Source organism: Dermacentor albipictus, chromosome 3 (genome assembly GCF_038994185.2).
Source record: "Dermacentor albipictus isolate Rhodes 1998 colony chromosome 3, USDA_Dalb.pri_finalv2, whole genome shotgun sequence".
NCBI classification, from domain to species: domain Eukaryota; kingdom Metazoa; phylum Arthropoda; class Arachnida; order Ixodida; family Ixodidae; genus Dermacentor; species Dermacentor albipictus.
In genome coordinates this window covers 172,040,316-172,060,918 of record NC_091823.1, presented here as the reverse complement: position 1 = coordinate 172,060,918, position 20,603 = coordinate 172,040,316, and the positions used below count along the sequence as shown (strand labels likewise).

Genomic DNA, 20,603 nt, shown 5'->3' with positions numbered 1-20,603 from the left:
TGAGTGAGGCTGTGGCAGCTCTCTAGGCTAATCAGAGCTGACCAGATTGTAAATTCGAGAATGTGATGGAATTCGACAGTACCCTGAATAGCAGCCCCATGAAGAGTTTGCTGGTACTGGAAGAGGAAACTGAGTGCATACCGGCACTTTCACGCGACGCGGCAGGCAAGTGCTTTGGGAAACCGCCACGGGGAACGCCTACTGCTCTCGATCATGCATGCCTCGTGCTTTTTCTTGTTCACATGGAATCTAGCAACTAGAAACATCATATGATCACAATTTGGCAATTTACCATATGTTAGGGCCGAAAGATGCATTTTGTGGGCACGTATTAACCAGTAAAACAGGATCTTAACTGTATTGGGTCATTTTTCATGTTCAAGATCATGAATGTTAGTGCTGGGAAGTTGTACGAAATAGGGCCATATCACAAGGTTCTACTGTATTTGGCTCATGTTAACCTAGAAAAATGAGTACCGTGAAAACCGGACTATACGCGCTGTGCACGCCGACGGACGCGCCACTGATAGCGACCTTTCGCAGAACAAGCGGGAAAGGAGCCTCGCACGCACCGTAGTTTGTTGTGTCATTGATCGAGCTTCTCTGTCTTATTCACGTTTTCAGAGCAAGATAGGCAGCACCATTCGCATGTGTGGGGTGGCCAAAGCTTCGGGGAATGTCGAAGAAGAATTGTTGCAGGGTGGGGGGCTCAAATGCCGGTGAAAACGTGCCGGCGATATGGTTCTAATCATTTCCGGCAAAGCCTCATCAACAGGAGCAACGGTAGCAAAAATGGATCGTCGCTTCGAAAAGAAATTTCTCGTTCTCATCTTTTCCTTTGTCTCGTTGGTGTTTTTTTCCACTCGATCATAGTTAGACGCGTGAGCAACAAAGCAACAAAGCATGAGGTTTAAAGGCATTTCGCTAAAGTTCGGAATGCTGTTTGCCGCTTATATTGTTTTCCACTTCTTTACCGCGTTGTGCTAGCTAGGCAGCACGACTGCATGAGCGCATTGCGTTGTATGTTAAAGCTACTGAAGTTTGCAAGAACTGAAATTGTTGGTTTCATGTCGCACGGTAAATCCTCGCACCAGCTGTTGTGCACTTCATGTCTTTAGATCTATTTTATGCGTGGCTTTGCACATGTTTAACTGTTGCTAGTTGCTCCATGCATAACTCTTGTTGATTCTTTTGAGCTGCGAAGTTTTCACCCTGCCTTGTTTATAAAGGGTATAAATCACGCTGTGTATTATCGGAATGATACCAAGGAAGTGCTTCTTTAACAGCTTTATTCTTCTCGCCTGAGGGCATCTAAGATATTGCTTGCGTTTTTGGAAATGTGTTTAGAAAATAGGTAGTTCAGGGGGAGAATTGCTAATAGCTGCTGCATATGGTACTTTTGTTCCATTTCTCGCTGAAAAGTTCGCTTCCCATTTGGAAAGTCATCACACCTCGATGCTGCCTGAGCAAACTTAACATGCCGAGTGATTTGTTTGTTTCACAACGTAGTCCCTTCCTGCATGTGAGTTTTGTACATAATTGAATTCTTTCCTATACTTACGCTGCAGACGACTAAACCGGGCCTTGCCCCCAGCGCTCATCTACTTTGACTGGCGCTGCTCTGCCTTTAAATATATCATGTGGCGCCTCTCTCTAGTAATATAAAAAAGTACTGAAAAGTTAGTCAGTATTTAGCTTTGTACGTTTCCAAGCAGCTCCCTTGGGGAATTTAAAATTGCACAAACTGCAGCAGGAATGGTAGTTCATCGGCGTATGCAGCAGAATTGCATCGGCGGTGCAGCACTAACACGCGCTTTTATTAACCCGTGTGTTTGGTGACTTCGTTGGCTAGTGTTCGCATTTCCATCAATAAATTGGCAATTACTCTTCTTGAGGTGACTTCGACTGCACTTATTCAGCAATGTCACATGTATTCATCGGCAGAAAAATCACAACAGCATATGCAGAGATTGCACCGAGGGATTTGTTTGATGTAAGTCTGCACTAACGACGGGTGCTAATTATTCAGGTACAGAAGCAGCATTGCGGCAAGGGTAGAATAAAAAAAACATCGAGAGATTGCATCACTCAACAAAATTTATCAGATAGTGAACATGAGCTCCACGTCATATAAATGGGGTTCATGGTGTTTGTCTGCGGGACACACCTCGCATGTATGTGGATCATGTTGTCCCAAACACCGGTGACATCATGTTCATACCCGCTCGCACAGAGGTCAACATCTTCCCTACAGCTGTCACCGCAGAAGAAGCAGCCTGGCACATTTGCAAGCAGCCGCATGCAATTCAATCATTTGGCCATTTGCGTCCATAGAAGTTTCCATTTATTGCCTCGGCATTCCTCTGTGACGGTAGTGAAATTTTCTTATTTTGAAATCGCACACAAACATACTTTTGTTATGTTGAGGTTATAAATGTGTGCTGTTCTATGGACAAGAGTAAATGAAAAGTTAAATGCTTCATCATATTGAGAATTTCATTGTGTTGAAGTTTTTTATATTGAAGTTTAACTGTGTATCGTTTCGATAAATGTTATAGACGTTTGATTTGGCTTTAGGCTATTTTCCCCACAGATCATACATATTCACTGCATGCTCATATGGCAATGTTATGATCAACGTGCTTTCACAGAAAGCATTGGCGAAATCGAAACCTAAATCCTGCGCGAAATGGTGGTACTATTTGGCGTAATAAAACTCGTGCATAGGTTCCGCCCATGTAGCCTTGCCCGTGCTGCCACAGAAAGTTGTCGCCAGGTATAGCCATCCAGTGGCTGAGTGTGCTTTACAGGCAAAATTTTGCCAGCAGCACGCAATCACTGCAAAATTAAACTCATATTCTGGGATTAGATAGAAATAAATGATAAGAATCATGTTTGCTCTCACACAGCCAGCTAATATTCTATTTGTTTCGTATATTTGTTTCCAATCGAATATTGAAAAAAATTTTCAATACCTAGTTTTCAAGTCGAATACAAATATAGAAAGCACAATATTCGATAATAGAGTGTTTTGGCGTATCCAGTATTCTGGTAAATACAAGCGGATTGGATGTTTTACCAGATGAGTGGAGGTGCAAATGTGAAGGACCTGCAAGGTGCAGCTACGTAGTGGCACAGAGCTAACTAGACAAGCGCTGAGCTAATATTACGGTAACCAAGTGTATTCTACATCCCTGCTGATATAAATTTCTGGCAGTGGTGTAAGCATGTTGCTGCTAAAAATTTACACCAGCAGTGAAGTAAAACATAAAGGATCAAAATGGACACCTGCAAAAGCAAGCTAGCCTATATGGATACACACCATGCCTCCATCAGTGCACTTGTACTGTGAAATGTGTATAAATGTGCCCGGCCACATGTCTGTTACAATACCGACAATATGCCGTTTAAACAGCCAATCATCATATGTGGGTGGTGAGACAGGCAAACGTTATGTCTAGTGTCTGCTGTGCTGTGGTTTCGTTAAATTCAAGCTGTAATGTAAAGATCCATTCAAGTGGAGGTTGTCGTCAAGTTCTTTATGGCCAGTTGCGAAATCCTAAAATGCCATTCATGATAATAAATGGCAGCAACTTGCACAAGTCATCCATAGGTGCAGCGAGAAAAACTGAGAGCACCCTTCTCATTTTTCTTCCGCGGCATGTACTGTCCTTCAGATTGTGGGGATCGCACGCGCGTCCCGATATCTCCGGAGCGGCCACGCGGTTATCACGCGATAATCACGTGCTCGCCCGCGGAGGGTAGCTGGGGAGAGGGCACCTTCGCCGCTCCCGCTGCTCTTCGCGCCTGGCCGCGACGCCGCAGCCAAGGCATCCCGTTCCCTCCTTTCCCTTTCTTGGAACCGGGGAGACCCCTCTCCGCCGCTCGGGAGAAGCGCTATTCCCCCGACGGATCGTGGTCTCACGGCGGAAGAGCTAGCGAAAGGCCGCATCTCAAATCAGCCGCTGAGACCGCCGCACGCCGTCCCCCTGTGTTGCGCCCGGCCTTTGTGTGCGACTCACCGCCCCAGGGCCCGAGCGCGGATCCACTTTTGGGTGAGCTGAACTCTTATCAGCCTCTTTTGTGGTTCCCACATTGTGCGGTTTGTGTTTCACCCCAGACGTGCGGAATGCTCCGCCGCTGCGGTTGTGTTTTGTGTTGTATTTGTGTGTGTTGTGGCTGTTGTTGTCTGTTGGAATCTCTGTACTCTAAGGTGAATAAACACCTTAGGTCGAGACTCACCCTGTCCCCACTGGCCTGAACCCGCCGTGGTCGCAACTCACTGCGAACCGCGGGTTAGGGGGTCACAGCTCTGACTGCTAGGGCTGCTGCGAAAGTGCTAGGGAGCGACTGCCGCTCCGCCGGCGCTGTGCGATCCAGAGAAGGGTCAGGTGCGCACGCGCGAGCCTGAGTAATACCCCTATAAGATTCAATCTCTTGTGTGACAGCGTCTGGCAAAACAGAGCCGTTTCAAATTTGTCAGCAATAAACATCTCCGATGACGTAAAAAGCGATTGCGTCTTTGTTAGGAGAAGCGTACTTCTGGGGGTGTGGTGCAGCACAGTGTTAAATGTAGCAGTGAATGGGAGTTTCATCTATGCGTAGTACTTCACTATACTTTTGCATCGGATTTCTAAGGCAATCTGACAAATGTTTGATATAAACAATAATTCGATCTATCCGAGATCGACTGTAATCATAATAGCTTCTTTTTCAAGCTGTCTAATGTGCTCTCCACCACCTTCTGACCTTGTGTTAGATGCATGGTTGTGTGATATTTTCACAGTATTTCAAAGTCAATGAGCTGATCGGGTGTCTGATACTGAAGGAAAACAAGAGAAAGGGGTTGCCTTGCCTCTTGTACTGCAGGAGTTCTGCACACCTGTAGTGAAAAGAAAACATGCAGTCTTCTCGTGGTTCTTTTCTAATCACTGGTCATAGTGAACAGCATGCCAATACTTCATTTTAGTTCAGTGCTAGTGCAGCTTTTGCCTCACTCATTTGTCATGAGTACTTTTGAAGCACTGCCGGCGCTCCTGAGCGTCTCACTTGATGACAAATTGCGACAAATGTGCAGGGCCAAATGCCTCAAGATCCAAGTTAACAGGCATTTGGTGCTGTATATAATAATGCTGTTGGTGAGACCGGACAATATAAATCACTAAATTTGCCAAATTAACATGCCTCAAGTAAACAAAGCTCGACTATGATGGCTGACTACTCCCACATTTAGCAACCTAACTGTTAAGGTCCGACATGTTAAAGAAACTTGCTAATAAATTTATCTGTATACTATCATTCAGTATTCAAATTGCAGTATTCGTATTTGATTTTACAGTGAAGCTGTTTATGGCTAAGGTTTCATGCATTTTTCTTTTCTGTCAACAAATCTGTGAGCAAAAACTATCGTCATGAGTAATGGCTGGTGCCACTGCTTGCGCGTTCATCGTCGTCTTCTACCACGGCTGGCTCATTGGCACCCCTCAGCATAACTGCGCAAATGCGCTTATGCCACTGCTCGCACGTTAGTCATCGTTGTCTTCTTCCACAGCTGGCTCTGATGCAACTCATCTTGCCAGCATTCACATACTGCCTCTCCCTCTGTGAAGGCACTGATGGCAGTAGCCCACTGCCAGTCAGTGTGTTGATGTCGGTCTCAAATTCTTTGCTTCAATATATCCCGAAATGAAAACATGAATGAACGTGGATGTACAAAAATAAATGTGTGTGCGTACCTTTCGTCACAATGACCACCGATCGAGACCATAAATGTGTTTGTGCCTTTGTTCTAGATTCTGTGTCACCTCTTTGTTGTGTGCTAAACAGCTTCACTGGTCGTACACCTACACAGAGTGAATGGCTGATGATTTTTCAGAAATTTTTAGATCTACGCATGCCTAATATTGGCACTCATGAAGTGTGCCTTCTTCCGTGGTGCAGGACCATCCTGCGGCAGCCCTCACAGGATGCTCCACGAGTGCAACGACACAAGCTGGTCGCAGAGGCATTCTCTCGCCGGCATGAGCTGAACCGGGGCCAGGGCTCAATCAGCTTTCACAGTGTACACGACGACCCAGTTGGTAAGTGGCATGCAACGTTAGCATGCAGCGGGTGCATTATGGGCAAGCACATTTGCTCTTACTTGTGAGGACAGGTCGGACATATCAGGCATGTTTGTTTTGGGCATGTGGAGTTTCATTCAAACTTAGTAGGCAAGTTGTACCACTGTTAAAGAGCTTTAGCTTGCCCATGTACAGCCACTGTCGGACTTAACCCACACAATGAAGACGCATCTATGGCGGCTGAATGTTAAAGAAAATGGGCTTCAGAGAACAAACATTAAATGGTTTAGAAGGAAAGCACATTAAGCTAGCACCATTCAAGGTACTCCAACCAGAAATCTCTGCATCTTAAGCGGGAAACACAAAAAGACAATGCAGTACTGACACGACATTTCAAGGTCGAGATAAGTTGTGAGATTGATTTCTTTGGACATACACACACACGTCACCTGCAACATATCAATGGGAAAAGTACCTTAAAACATATTTAAAATCAGTTTTAAAGGAGCGTGCGAGCATTCAAAAAGTTCAATTATCAAATATTATATATTTATTATTCATATTCAGTATGACAAATAGATATTTGATAATGTTCGAATATTCGGTTGGATACACATATTCGAGGATATTGCTGGCCCATGGGAGCAAACACAGTTAGCATTTTTTTCTATGTAATCTAAGAATATTGATGCGATATTGTGCTGAATTGTGCGACAATTTCGTGCTGCATGCGAAATATTGCCCGCAAAGCATGCTTAGCCACTAAACGTATAAACGTGCGGGAAAGCCAGCCTCTCGATAGCGAGGGGCACGTGTTTGCAGACAACGAGGGTGCACTTTTCTTTTTTTTTTCCTTACAGTGAAGCTGTATATGGCTAGGGAATTTCTGTCGTCCGCGAACTAGCTTGTTGGTACCCCTCAGCGCAACCGCGCTCGTTTCACTGCTCACATGTTCATCCTGATAGTCTTCCACAGCTGGCTCCGTTGCCGCTCATTGCTTAACTCTTTCCGCACTATGCCCATTGGGCATCGTTAGCCCACTAACAATAGTTTGAAATGCTAGTTTAGAGACCATCTGTGCCACCCACCGAGACACTGCGCTATCAGACATGAAGGAGGAGAACTATTCTTTTGTTTTCTAAGCAGTTCGCTTTTTTCTCCCAAGCTGTGATTTTTGAATGCGCTCCGAAGTTTTTAAGATTGTCAAAGTAGCAAGCAAAAATGACTGCCTGCTATCAGTGGTTTGAAACGGCGCTTTGAAGACCTTCCGTACCGCTCACGGACACTCTGCACCACAGCACGTTGTCACGCTCCATCCGGGTTTGTGAACAAGGGAGGGCTCGAGGCACCCTCCGTTCGACGGACGCTCTGCAGCGTGGTGGTGCTGAACGATGACTGACCGCCAAGCAGCCGTGCTCATCGGTGTTTACTGCGGTGCAGTGACCAATGTTGCCTGCCGAGCTTGGCAGGCCACCGAGCCTGGCGGCGAATGAACATTATGCCTGAGGGGGCGTCACATGCTTGCTACACCCCCTTACCCCCAGTTTGTTTGTTAAATAAAAACAAACATCCATGTTCAAAATATGACACCCTAGCTGGGTCGGCGGTGCCTGCTATCCAGGCGAATAATAGTCCAGTGGCCTCCGCCATCGAGTACTCCGCCTGGGCACCGGTGTTGATGGGTCGGGTGTGGCAACACCAGGTGCTGCTTGAGACAGCCTCGCTCCATCCGGAGGGTCCGTAGTAGTCAGCCATGTGAGTGGTGCTGGGCTTGACACCGGTCCAACAGGTGTCACACCACTGGCTACGGTCCCCGCATCCGAGGTGGGTGGTGCTCCGCCGGAAGCGACTGGTGCTGCCGCTATACCTCCTGCGGGCTGGAACTCAGAAATGGCAGTCGAGGGTGGTGGCCAGGTCCCGAGGCGAGGCCTGACATGGTTAGCATGTCTGTGCCACATGGCCCTGTCTGGCATGCGCAAGAGCAGCGATGAGGCGCTGGCAGGAGACACCACCTGTCCGGCAGACCAGGATGGGCCAGGACAGAAGTTCCTGGCAAAAACTGGAGCTCCCAACTCTGGCAAAGGCCCAGGACGACACCGTTGGTCAGCAGCCAGCCTCTGCTTCAGCTGCTTCAAGAGCACTGTGGATCGAAGGTCCAGATGCAAGAGGTCCAAGGGTGTCTTGACCATCCGACCCAGCAGGAGCTCACAGGGGGCACAGCCAGTGACATTGTGGGGCGTGGTCCAGTACTGAAATAGTATCCGGGCAATCTGCGTCCGGAAATCTCCAGTCTGGCTCTTCTTGAGCTTGTCTTTGATGGTTTGCACCACCCGCTCGGCTGCACCATTTGAAGCAGGGTGGTACAGCGGAACCATCATCCGGTGGATTCCGTTCTTCGTCAGCCAGGCCAGGTACTTTGTGCTGGCGAAAACAGGACCATTGTCGGACACGATGACATCTGGCAACCCCTGGGCGGCGAAGACCTGTCGTAGCGCTGCAATGGTCGTGCCTGCTGATGGAGTGGTGACAGGTAGAACCTCCACCCACATTGAAAAGGCGTCCACAACCACCAGGAAGTAATGGCCCTTGAAGGGTCCCCCAAAATCCACATGTAGGCGGGACCAGAGTCTCTGTGGAAATAGCCAGGGGGTGATTTCCACACGACGCGAGGCTCGCTGATGCTCCTGGCAGATTTGGCACCTCTGCACCACATGTAGGCCAGCTTCCGCGTTCTCTGGCAGACGAACGCCCAGTGCATGAATCCAGTTTCGGCCTAGCAGCGTCGGCGACGACCCCTTCGTTAAGTAAAGGGGAAGGGTTGCCTCTCTGTTGCCAAAACGAACGCTGACCTGTGCCTGACCCTGTACCTGGGAGAGTTGATCGGAGGAACTGCGCAGCATCACGCCCGAAGCCTCGACGGACACGCCGGGGAAAGTACGCTTGAAGAGCTTCCCGGCCATTACTGACACGCTGGCCCCTGTGTCCAGCTCCATGGAAATGGGGTGCCTGCAGATTTCGACGGTCAGCATGTACGTCGGCACAGACGACGGTACAAAGCCTGTGTGCTACATGTCGAAAATCAGCGGGTTCTCGGCCATGACGTGGAGCCTGACCGCGGAAAAACTTTAGCCTGCTGCCACATGCCCCCGCCGCATACGCTTGCGACGGCTACCCTGGCCGCGGGCTTGTGTAGTACCTGGGCTTGAATCAGGCTGCTGCTGTTTGCTGTCCGTCCTCCCCCTTCGGCACACACGTGCCAGGTGCCCAGTTTTCCCGCACGTAAAGCATTGTGCTTGATAGAACTGGCACTGTGAGGGGGAGGGGGCACCACCACAGCGACCGCAGGTACTGCCCTTTGTCGCCAACTCGTTGACCGCTGCTTCACCCGACGGTGAGCCAGTCGCACGGGAAATCTCGCCGGCGTCCTTGGCGGCAGCTTCCATTGCCAGCGCTGCCTTCACGGCGTCGTCCAGCGAGGGGTCGGGAAGCTCCAGGAGTCGCTTCTGCATGGCGGGGTTGTTGATGCCGCAGACGGAACGGTCCCAGAGCAGCGAGCCCAGCTGGTCCCCGAAAACGCAAGCACTCGCTAACCCTCGTAGCGCAGCAACGAATTGCCCGAGGGTCTCTCCTTCCTGGCGGCTCCGGTTGTTGAAGTGGAAACGCTCCATTAGTGTGGACGGTGCTGGGTTGAAATGCGAGCGCAGTATAGCGAGCAGCTCACCCAGCGTCTTAACGCACGGTGTGGCTGGCTTGAGAAGGTCAAGTAAGAGGCTGAAGATGCGGGTCCCGCAGCTGGCCAGGAAAATGTCCCGCTGTCTGGCCTCGGGTGTGTCGTTTGCCCGGAAGAACACGTGGACTTGCTCCTCGCAAATTTGCCAGGCAGGCCCATGTCCCTCGAACGGCTGGAGCCTTCCGTACAGCGGCATGGCGGCAGCAACGGAGGACGGTGTTTCGCCGCTCGCGGCGGCGTGGGACGATCCGTGGGTACTCGTCGCTAGTGTCACGATCCACCCGGGTTCGTGAACAAGGGAGGGCTCTAGGCACCCTCCGTTAGACGGACGCTCCGCAGCGTGGTGGTGCTGAACGATGACTGACCGCCAAGCAGCCGTTCTCGTCGGTGTTTATTGCGGTGCAGTGACCAATGTTGCCTGCCGAGCTTGGCAGGCCACCGAGTCTGGCGGCAAATGAACATTATGCCTGAGGGATCGTCACATGCTTGCTACACACATGAAGGAGGATAACTATATTTTCGTTTTTAAGCAGTTCGCTTTTTCCCCGCAAGGTGTTAATTTTTAATGCACTCTAAAGTTTCGCAATCATCAAAGCAGAAATGGCTGCTTTGAGGAGCGGTGTGCACACTTCGAAAGATCGCAGATCTCGTGATTCTGCTGTGTTTGTGGCTGATTGTATCGGTGGATCGGGCACCAGCAAGCCTGAGGATGCTGTCTTTTCATTGGAGTTTGGCTCTGAGAGCGACAACGATGCAAGCCAGCCCAGAATATCAGAGGCCGCAACCTGGCACGCTGAACTGTAGTGCTTGCATTAAATTTTTCTAGTGGGAAACCTGTTGAATGAAAAATTTTGATTTTTGGTATATAGTGCCTATTAGAAGGCAATACATTTCGTATATCTCATAATTGTTGTTACATTTTTTTCTTAGTAGATACAAGCGTATCTTTACAAACTTTGTTCAATTTTATCCCATAATTTTGATTCTGGCAGTTTATATCTTTTTTATGACATACACGTAATTCATAAAGCTCTTATGCACGAAAAGTGCATTTATTCTGCTTTTTGTTTATGTATTGCATAAAATATTGAATGCAGTGGCTCCTTCAGAAAGAAAATCTTGGGGTAACCTGCAAAAACCTCCTATTTTCACCATGGTATGGAAAGAGTTGATGGGGTATGAGCCATTCATTGGCAAGATGGAACTATCGTCATCATCATCAATTATCATCATCAGTGATGGCTCGAGCATTGTCTTCTTCCACAGCTGGCTCGTTTGTCGCTCATCACTCCAACATAGAATTTCATTTCTCGTCGTAACGGGTAGGCCATGTTAAAATCTTTTTTACTTCCAGTGGAATAAACCATTGCTTCAGGAGGTATGAGCCACTCACTGTTTTACGTGGTGGACGCATTTAATAAGAGAGATGATACGAGAATGTGTGCGTACACCTAGTGTCATGATGACCATGAATCAGGCCCAATCCAAGGTAACTTTTCCATGCAAAGGAGGGGAGGATGAGGTACCTTTACTAGTACAAATGTGCACAATGCCCACCATTCACCATAAATATGTGTGAACCTGTTAAAGGAATTGGTATAAGGTGTACCTCACAGGTACGCCTATGAGATACACCTCTCCTTTACTTGGCAAACAAGTAACCACATCAAATGGACTCGCGCATGACAGGAGCGCAGGAAGAACACTGCCAAGAACAAGGAAACCAGCAAAGGTGTAAAATAAAGATTTATAGTAGTGTTTTTTTAATTAGCTCTGGCAGAATTATAGAGAAATATATATGTTTGCAGAACAATCACAGTTCTTTTGAATCCCTCATTTACTGCTCTACCAATTTAAGTGCCAAAACCGACTCGTGTTGTTATTCGTGAAGTTGCGTAACGATGCATGGTCACCAGTCCCGTACAACCATGTAGAGCACAGGACACTGCGGAAGGTTAGAAACGGAAGGTTAGAAAAACACCCACATTAGCACAGCAGAGGAGTGGCTACGTCAGGCAGCTCAACTGTAGAAGCGTAATTCAAAACACGCGTAATTATTCTCCACTTCAGGCGGCGTTTTCTCTACTTCCTTTTTAAATAAAAAGATGTTGATGCATAAATATTTTCACAAACAACGGTTAAATTTGTTAATTTTCGGTTTTCCTTCCTATTTGGCTGTTGCCTTGACTCTCTCCGTTAGTAGATCGCTTAATTTCTCAGCTCCTTGCGACTCTTGTTTCCAGTTGCCAGTTTTGCACAAGAAGTGCTGCACAATTAGAGAAAAGCCAGACGAGGTAACGGGTGACATTCATATTGCTTATGGGTTTAACGGTCATCGCAGGGTTTGATGACGTATGCTGTTTCGCATTATTCTATTTTCCTTCTTATCTAACCCACATCGCGGGTATATGGTTCCGAGGATCTGCCAGCATCGTGGCGAGCCGTAACTTGTGGAAATAATTAAGCAAAAGGAAAGGTTAAACGGAGCTGGTGTTTTGTCTGGCCACAACTCGTTCCACGACCATACAGATCAGCTGACTATGGACCAAATCCCTTTCCTGGTCCTTGGATCAGTCTAAACAAAGAAGGTTGAACTAATGAAGCAACAGTGATGTGCGAGATTGTTGTATAGATGGCGACAACTGAACTCATCTCGAGCTAATTGCATGGGCACCGAATCGATGAGATAACTGGCCTTCACACCCCAGGAGGTGCCGAAAACTACTGCTATCGAAAAGGAGTGAAAAAAATTGACAACTATTCCACTCTGTGAAGATGGAATGGCAGCGAGAGCTGACGAAAGATAAGCTCTGAAACGAAAAGCAAAGAGCTTCACCTACGCATATGTATGCCCTTCCGAAGGTAGTGCAATGCCGGACCAACGCGCGGCAAAGGTGAAGCAGGCGTTAAGCACTTCCCATACGTGGGCCGATTCTGAAGATGGTGCAATACCGGGCCCTCCCGCAACAGAGGTGAAGCAGGCGTTGAGCGCTCCACATACGTGGGTCCATCCGAAGGTAGCACAATGCCGGGCCAACCTGCAACGAAGGTGAAGCAGGCAGTAGCGTAGCAACAGGGGGGGCCGGGGGGCCGTGGGCCCCGGGTGCAAGGGGCCAGTGGGGGGGGGGGTCATATACGTCTGAAGACACCCGGAACTTGTTGATATCCTCGCCTCCCTCGACTACAGCCGGGGGGGGGGACAGAAGACCAATGGGCCCCGGGTGTCAGACGCCCTAGCTACGCCACTGGAAGCAGGCGTTAATCGCTCCCCATACATGGGCCCATCTCGAAAATCTCAAAAGGCGCGTTACAGGTTCCCGAGCCCACAGAGATATGTGCCATTGAGCTTGGACCCTTTTTGCGCTGTCGCCAGGATCGGCCCACATGATAATTTCTTTTGTTGATGGATGCTGAAAAAACTATGGAATGTTCCCTCCGGGCACGTGCCTGTGCCTGTACCTTTGTTCAAAATTCTATGTCACCTCTGTGTCATGTGTTAAAACTGTTTCACTGGTCATCCACCTTCACAGAAAGAAATGGCTCACAACTTTTCTTTCTTTTTTTTCAGTGTTACCCCCAATTCTGAACTTATTGCTTGACAGCAAGTGCATTGAGTGACGGCTGGCACATGGTCAAATGTCTCCGATTTCACGGGCATTTGATGCAGTATAATAAGGTGCAGGCTGGCGAGGACAGCTCGTGGGAATTACTAAATTTTCCAAGTTAACATGAGCCAAATACATAATGTTAAATGTAATGGCTTATTAGTCTAGTTTTTTAACATTGACAGCATAATTTCAATGTTCCAAAATAACAATTTAACCCAACTTGCTGATAAATGCATGTGCATATCATTATTTAATTTTCTATTCATAGTGCTATGGAACAGTATTTGTGATGACAAAGAGGCGAGCAGGGTGAAGATGACCACGACAATTAGAGGCTAGCGCGGTGTGTTGCCTCTTGGACAAGTGCAGCATATTGCCTTATAAATATGCTTGTATATAGCTTTTCGGCGGCGTCTTCCTACGTAACATATCTGGTGGAGGTGGACGTTCCCTGTACTTCGTCACGGAGCTTCGCAGTGCACAGTACGTCGAGCCTTCCTTCATGGCTCCCGGCAACGACAACCTGACTCCGCCGGCTCCGACACCTGCTGCCACTTCGACGACCTCCTTCACTCTCCCCGCTCCCCGTGATCTTGGCGTATTCTCGGGCAAAGATGGGGAAGACGTCGAGGACTGGATCAGCTTGTACGAACACGTTAACCGCAATAACCGGTGGGACCCTACTATCATGCTCGCCAGCGTAGTCTTTTACCTCGGTGGCACACCTCGAGTTTGGTTTCGGGCGCTCGAAGATGACCTCACCAGTTGGGATTCGCTTAAGCAAAAGCTCCGAGACTTGTTCAGCTACCCCTACGGTCACCAACCTGCCGCACAGAAGGTGCTTTCCGGCCATGTGCAGGCATCAACAGAGCCCTACGTCACGTACGTTCAGGGCATCTTGGCTCTGTGCCGCAAAGTTGATGCACACATGACTGAGTCCGACAGGGTCTCCCACATCCTCAAAGGCATTGCCGATGACGCCTTCAACTTGTTCGTTTTTAACGTGGCAAAAGTAGATGCAGTTATAAAAGAGTGCCGCCACTTGGAACTCGCTAAAAGCCAACGTATTGACCAGCAGTTTGCCCGTCTGCCCAACACCCAAGCGACATCTTCTTGTACCGACGCTCCTCGTCCCAACAACACTGTCGACGTTACCAGAATCGCCCGGCGTGAGATCGAGGTCGCCTCTCCGGCTGCCTTCGACTCCAGCTTCTCCAGTGCACCTGCAGTCACAGTTTTCCTGATCCAGGCAGTTGTCCGCCAGGAGTTCGCAAACATGGGCCTTTACACCATCTGCTCGGCCCATCGCCCTGATACCCACCCGACTTGTTCGATTCCGCCCCGTCCTGCATCTTCTTACCCACCATGTTTCCGCGACCCATCTGAATGGTACACTGCTGACGATAAGCCCATTTCTTTTCACTGCCATCGAATTGAGCACGTTTCCCGGCACTGTCGCAGTTGCTGGAGTTCCCCGAACTGGTCTACTTATACTGCCTACTCTCGCCCCCCAGGTGGCCCTTCTCGTCCCTATGCTGCCCGCTCCGATAATGCCGCCACAGATTCTCCTGTGCCGAACCGCCCCTATTCTCGTTCGCCTTCGCCCCAACAACGACAATCTCGCTCCCCCCAGCCCTATCGCTCCTATACGCCGACTCCCTTCAGACGCCACTCCCAGCTGGAAAACTAGACGATGAAGCGCCTCGAGGTGACGCTGCATTGCTTCCTACGCCACCAAATCCTCTACTGACATTGCCCACTCATCTGAACCTTCTTGACGTCCAAGTCAACGGTGTTTCTGTATCTGCTCTCATAGACACTGGGGCGCATTTGTCGGTAATGAGCGCTGACCTTCGTAACCGGCTGAGGAAAATAATCACGCCTGCCAAGACGCCTGTTGTCCGTGTCGCCAATGACGGAACAGCCCCTGTAATTGCTATGTGTGCCGCCCGTGTCTCCTTCGCCGATCGCTCCACTATCGTGCTATTCACAGTCATCGCCCACTGTCCCCACGACATCATCCTCGGCTTAGACTTCCTTTCCGCACATTCTGCTCTCATCGATTGTTCTGCCAGTACTCTCCACCTTGCCCTGCCTGTTCTGGATCCCGCTGAACCACAACCCAGTCGCCTCAGTTCCGTCAACTTCGTTCACCTGCCACCTTCGGCACTGACTTAGGTTGACTTCCTGTCATCCCCGCCAGTCCCCGACGGTCACTACATCGGGACTCCTATGCAAGACGTCCTCCTTACACACGGGATCGCAGTACCTCATGCAGTTTTATCTATTACAGCGAATTGCGTCTGCCTACCAGTGGTCAATTTTGGCTTGACGACACGAGTGCTGCCACGTGGGATGTCTCTGGCCCAGCTTTGCTCATTCGAGGATTGCTCAGTAGCATCTATATTGCAGTAGACGACAGTTCAGCCGATCCTCCTCTACCATCGCAGTCGGCAACTTGTACCATCACCAACTTACAGAAAATGATTGCAAAATTTTTATATTTGCACACCCCTACTCACATTGCTTTCTGTTCCCGTTAAGTCCATGCCACATGCGTTGCATAGTATAAAATAATATGCGACACATGGGGCACTTGCGTTTTCATTCTACGTTGTGTAGAATAAAGAATATGTGCTGCGTGCATTGCATAGAATAAAATTAAATTAGAAATCACGCCTCTGATGGTAAATCACATGTGTTGCATAAAGCAAAGAAAATGAACTGCATCAAGCATGCTCTTTTGTAGGGCCTGCCTCTGCATGTCTCTCCCATTATGTGACATGCCACATGGTTGCTTAAAAAAATTAAATTGTGGGGTTTTACATGCCAAAACCACTTTCGGATTATGAAGCACGCCGTAGTGGAGGACTCCGGAGATTTTGACCACGAGGGGTTCTTCAACGTGCACCTAAATCTAAGTACACAGGTGTTTTCGCATTTCGCCCCCAACGAAATGCAGCCGCCATGGCCGGGATTCGATCCCGCGACCTCGTGCTCAGGAGCCTATCACTATAGCCACTGAGCAACCACGGCGGGTCCACATGGTTGCTTGACAAAGTTGTTATGCTGCTAAGCTCCAACTTTTAATTCGAGGAAAGCGACCACTTAGTGGTAGGCTGGCAGCCTCGCGCGAAGCTTGTTGAATGGTCCAGTGGTGGAGTTTTTGTTCCACTCTCAGGCAATATTTCAAGATATCTACAATTTGGCCCAGAAATACTTTGAGATAAAGGCCAATAAATGCATGGTAAAGATGAGATATGGTTTGGTGCTGCAGAAAATTTCGACTTAGCCAATTTTTCATGATATGCGAGTTTGAGTTAACAAGGTATTATTATATATTCAGATAATCAGTGAAGTGTAGTCGGCCTTGTCCATCACTTCTGTTGTGCACTTGACAGAATTTTCATGCGGTTGGGAATCATAGACACAACATATTAACTGTAAAGAAAACGTGAATGCAAATGTAATGCAGCTGGTATTTACACCAGAAAAGCCAGAAAAAAAACCCAAAAGCAACTTTTTTATCGATGACGATGATGCTTAAACTCCTTTCATTGTAATGGGTGGAAACACATAAAGTTAATGCACACCACCACAGAATGTGGACACTTAGCACAGCTGTGTGGCCTATCAGCGCCCACATCGCGTAATCTAGTACTTGCTCAATTCATGGCATCGGAATCACAGCCCAGAAGCAGCTTTATCAAAGTTCAATCTTGAAGGCCATCTATCTATGTACTGCAAGCGCCAGAAGGAATCTACATCAGATAGCAGCAATTGCAGGAGCCAGAAACACATCATGGCCTCCATACCTCTGACAACGCCTTCAAGATATGCGAAGCTGGAAATGTCACCGCATACCAGTCTCCGAGGCCACAACGAGAAACTACGATTTATCCTGATGGATGTGCACACAAACTGTTGAAATTATCCAGTTTAATTCGCATCGCAAATCACGGGACTGCACAAGTTCTGTAAATTAATTGAATTTTCCAAACTAGCCAAGGTCAAATTATTAAAGTTTTACTGTATAGAAAAGAAGCTTGAAAAGGTGCTAAGGAATATGCAGAAAGTGATGATATGGAGACTGGAGATGATAGAGAGTGAACGCAGGTAGCGGATGTTCCGGTTGAGGAAAAAAGAAATCCAGCAGAACTTATCTCATGATGACTGTCAACATTAATGTGATTTGCACTCGAGCAATGTAGCAACACATCCTATTGGCACCGCCAAAATACATCGTGTATGAGCTGTGCACTGCAGTCGGACTCCCCTCTCGTGCTTCCCACTGCACATACTTGCCACGCGTGCGTAAAAGGCCCCTCCAAGGTTGCGTGGTCTCCAAGATTGCAACAGGCGTGCACTGGTACATGCTCATGCTCAGAATTAATCCCTCGCTGCCTGCGGTCATTCATAGCACTGCGCTGACACGCTGGGCTGCTGTGCTTGAGAAAACCATGCGACACAGGCTCTTTTAAATTATGTGGGGATCGAGGTGCCTTCCCGCGCCTCGTCCCCCAGCTCGTGTGTTGTGCTCAGCTTGATCTCCGGGATCCATCGCCGTAACGGCAACATGGCGGACATGGCTAGCTGGATGGATAGGTGGAATAACTTTAATGAAAGGTCCTGCAAGCTACGGGGGGCGCAAGGCCCCATAGAGCAGGCTACTCCCACGTTGGGACTGGGAGATGCAACTCCCTGGCCACATCGTGGGCTCGCTGGACAGCCCAAAGCTGCTCCGCCAGGTCCGTGCTGCGTAATGCTTCTTCCAACCTGGCGGAGTCTTGATTCTTGTTTGCGTGGGTCCGACCACGCGGCCAGAGCAAGGGATATACATCTAGTGTGCTATGGCAATTTTTGCAATAGGATGTGTATAGGTCAGGCATGTAGTGATGTAGTCTGTTCTGCGTGGGGTACATGTTGGTTTGAAGCATTCTGAACGTGAGGGCTTGAGGTCTGGTGAGCTTATTGTGAGGTGTGCTGTATATTGACACGTGTACTTGTTTTTCTTTATCGGGCGACATGTTTCACCACCTAACAAATGTTATCGTATAGCGCAGGAAGCGCCTGCATTTATCGGAATTTTCTGGAATGTTATCGATGCTTCCATCCGCTGTCTGTGACCGAACCTTGTGTAATCTGATCGCATGTGTGCGCGATGCGAGTAATGTAGAACTTTGTAGAAGGCACGTGGGTCCCAGCGATAACTCTGGAACATTTGACGACTGATTTATCAAAGCAGACGTGCTTGACCCGCTGATCAGATTTTCAACAATCGCCGATCGTGTTCGCCGCTATCGTTGTGCTATAAGTGTAGCCTGCTTTGTGGGCACAGGTTCACCCAATAAAAGTTAGTTTCGTCGATCACAGTATTGCTACTGTGTTCAACGTCACCACCACGTGACATTATTCTGCGGTTTAGATAAAAGTGCTTTGTGATCTCGTTATATGTGGAGGGAGGCTCCCGATTCTCGCTGGGATGGTCACGACCAGAATAGGTGGCGTCGCGGAGGGTTAGGTCTCGCGCGCTCTTGTGAGTCATCTCATTGAGATTGGGAGAGGCTTCCTCGATCTCTCCGAGGTGGGCCAGGAACCAGCAGATGGTGTTATGCTGCAGCGATGTCGATCTATCAATTATTTGTAGTGCTTGGCTTGCAACGGCTCTTTTCTGAAAGGCTTTGATGGCAGAGCGTGAATCGCTGTAGACGTGGGTGGTGATCGGGTCTGTGAGCGCGAGTGCGATGGCGACCTGTTCTGCTATCTTGGACTTGTGGGTCTTGACTGTGAGAGTGTTTGTGACTTGACCTTGCTTATTGACCGTGGTGGCAACGAAGGCCTTCCAGGACGGGTACTGTGCCGCGTCTACGAAACAGGCTAGGATCTTCTTATCACATATTTTGCGCAGGATGAATGATCCGCATGCCAGCCTTCTGGGTTGATGGTGCGCAGGGTTCATGTTCCGCAGAAGTGGGCGAACCATGTAGGAGTTACGTGTGTCCGTCAGACCGCTTTAGTATAGATTCTCGATTGTTGTGATGTCATGACCTAGTTTAACTAGGATTTCTCTACCTGGTTTGGTACCAGAGAGTTGTTAATTGAGCCTGTTCTTGAGCTTTGGCAATTTCTTCAAGTGTATTGTGTACCCCCAGTTGCAGCAGAGGCTCTGTCTCAGTGTTCTTGGGGATTCTTAGTGCTAGCTTGACTAGCTTCCTCAGTTGCACATTGAGTTTGTCTTTCTCCACTACCTTCTATCTGTGCATAGCCGCCTCGTACGTGATGTGGCATAGTGCAAAGGCGTGTGTTAGCTTGAGGAGATTTTCTTCCTTAAGGTCATGTTGTCTGTTTGCAACACGTCATATGAGATTCAAGGCATTATTCGACCTTGTCACGATCTTTTTCACTGCCGCGGCATTAGAGCCGTTGCTCTCAATGAGCATCCCGAGGACTCTGATTTTGCTGACGTGTGGAATGGTTCCTCCGTCTTTTGTTTTGAGAGTAATGGCGTGTGTCTCTGATTTCACTCTTTGGCTTGGGACCGCTTCTCGATGGTTTGTAGATGAGGAGCTCCGACTTCGCAGGCGAACATTCTCGAGGTATTCCTCGATCGCGTCGATTCCTTGCTGTAGAGCGTTCTCAATGGATCACAGGCTGCCTCCGGGGATCCAGAGCATTACGTCACCTGCGTATATGGTGTATTTGATGTTCTCGATTTGATCCAGTCTCTTGCCTAGGCCGGCTAGCTCAAGGCTAAAAAGCGTCCGAGAGATGACAAAACCTTGCGGGGTGCCCTTGCCGCCGAGTTTGTATTTCTGAGACTTGATTTCCCATAGATGGAGGGTGGCCATTCTGTCGCTCAGGAACGATTTTGTATAAGTGTAGAGTACCATGTCGAGGTCGAGGTTGGAGATCGTGTCGAGTTTGTAGTCTTGTGTTAAATTATCGAAGGCCTTTTTGACGTCTAGCCCTAGGATTACTCTCGCTTTGCTCGTGTCTGCGTCAATGATCTCATGTTTGAGGAGCTTCATGGCGTCTTGGGTGGATAGCCCGGGTCTAAAGCCGATCATTGTTGCGGGGTAGACATCTTTTTCTTCGAGATGTTTTGAGAGCCTGTTTAGGACCGCGTGCTCGGCTACTTTGCCGACGCAAGACGTCAGCGAGATCGGTCTGAGGTTATTGATGTTGGGCGCCTTGCCAGGCTTT

General features: G+C 48.6%; 1 protein-coding gene across 1 annotated transcript in view; it reads left to right on the top strand.

Moving 5' to 3' along the window:
• Nucleotides 1-20,603, top strand: part of smo (smoothened, frizzled class receptor) — a 129,191-nt gene that overhangs the window by 81,055 nt on the left and 27,533 nt on the right. Inside the window, exon 10 of the mRNA XM_065432057.2 lies at nucleotides 5,941-6,080. Coding sequence (XP_065288129.1) covers nucleotides 5,941-6,080 — 140 coding nt within the window. The remainder of the gene's footprint in view (nucleotides 1-5,940; nucleotides 6,081-20,603) is intronic.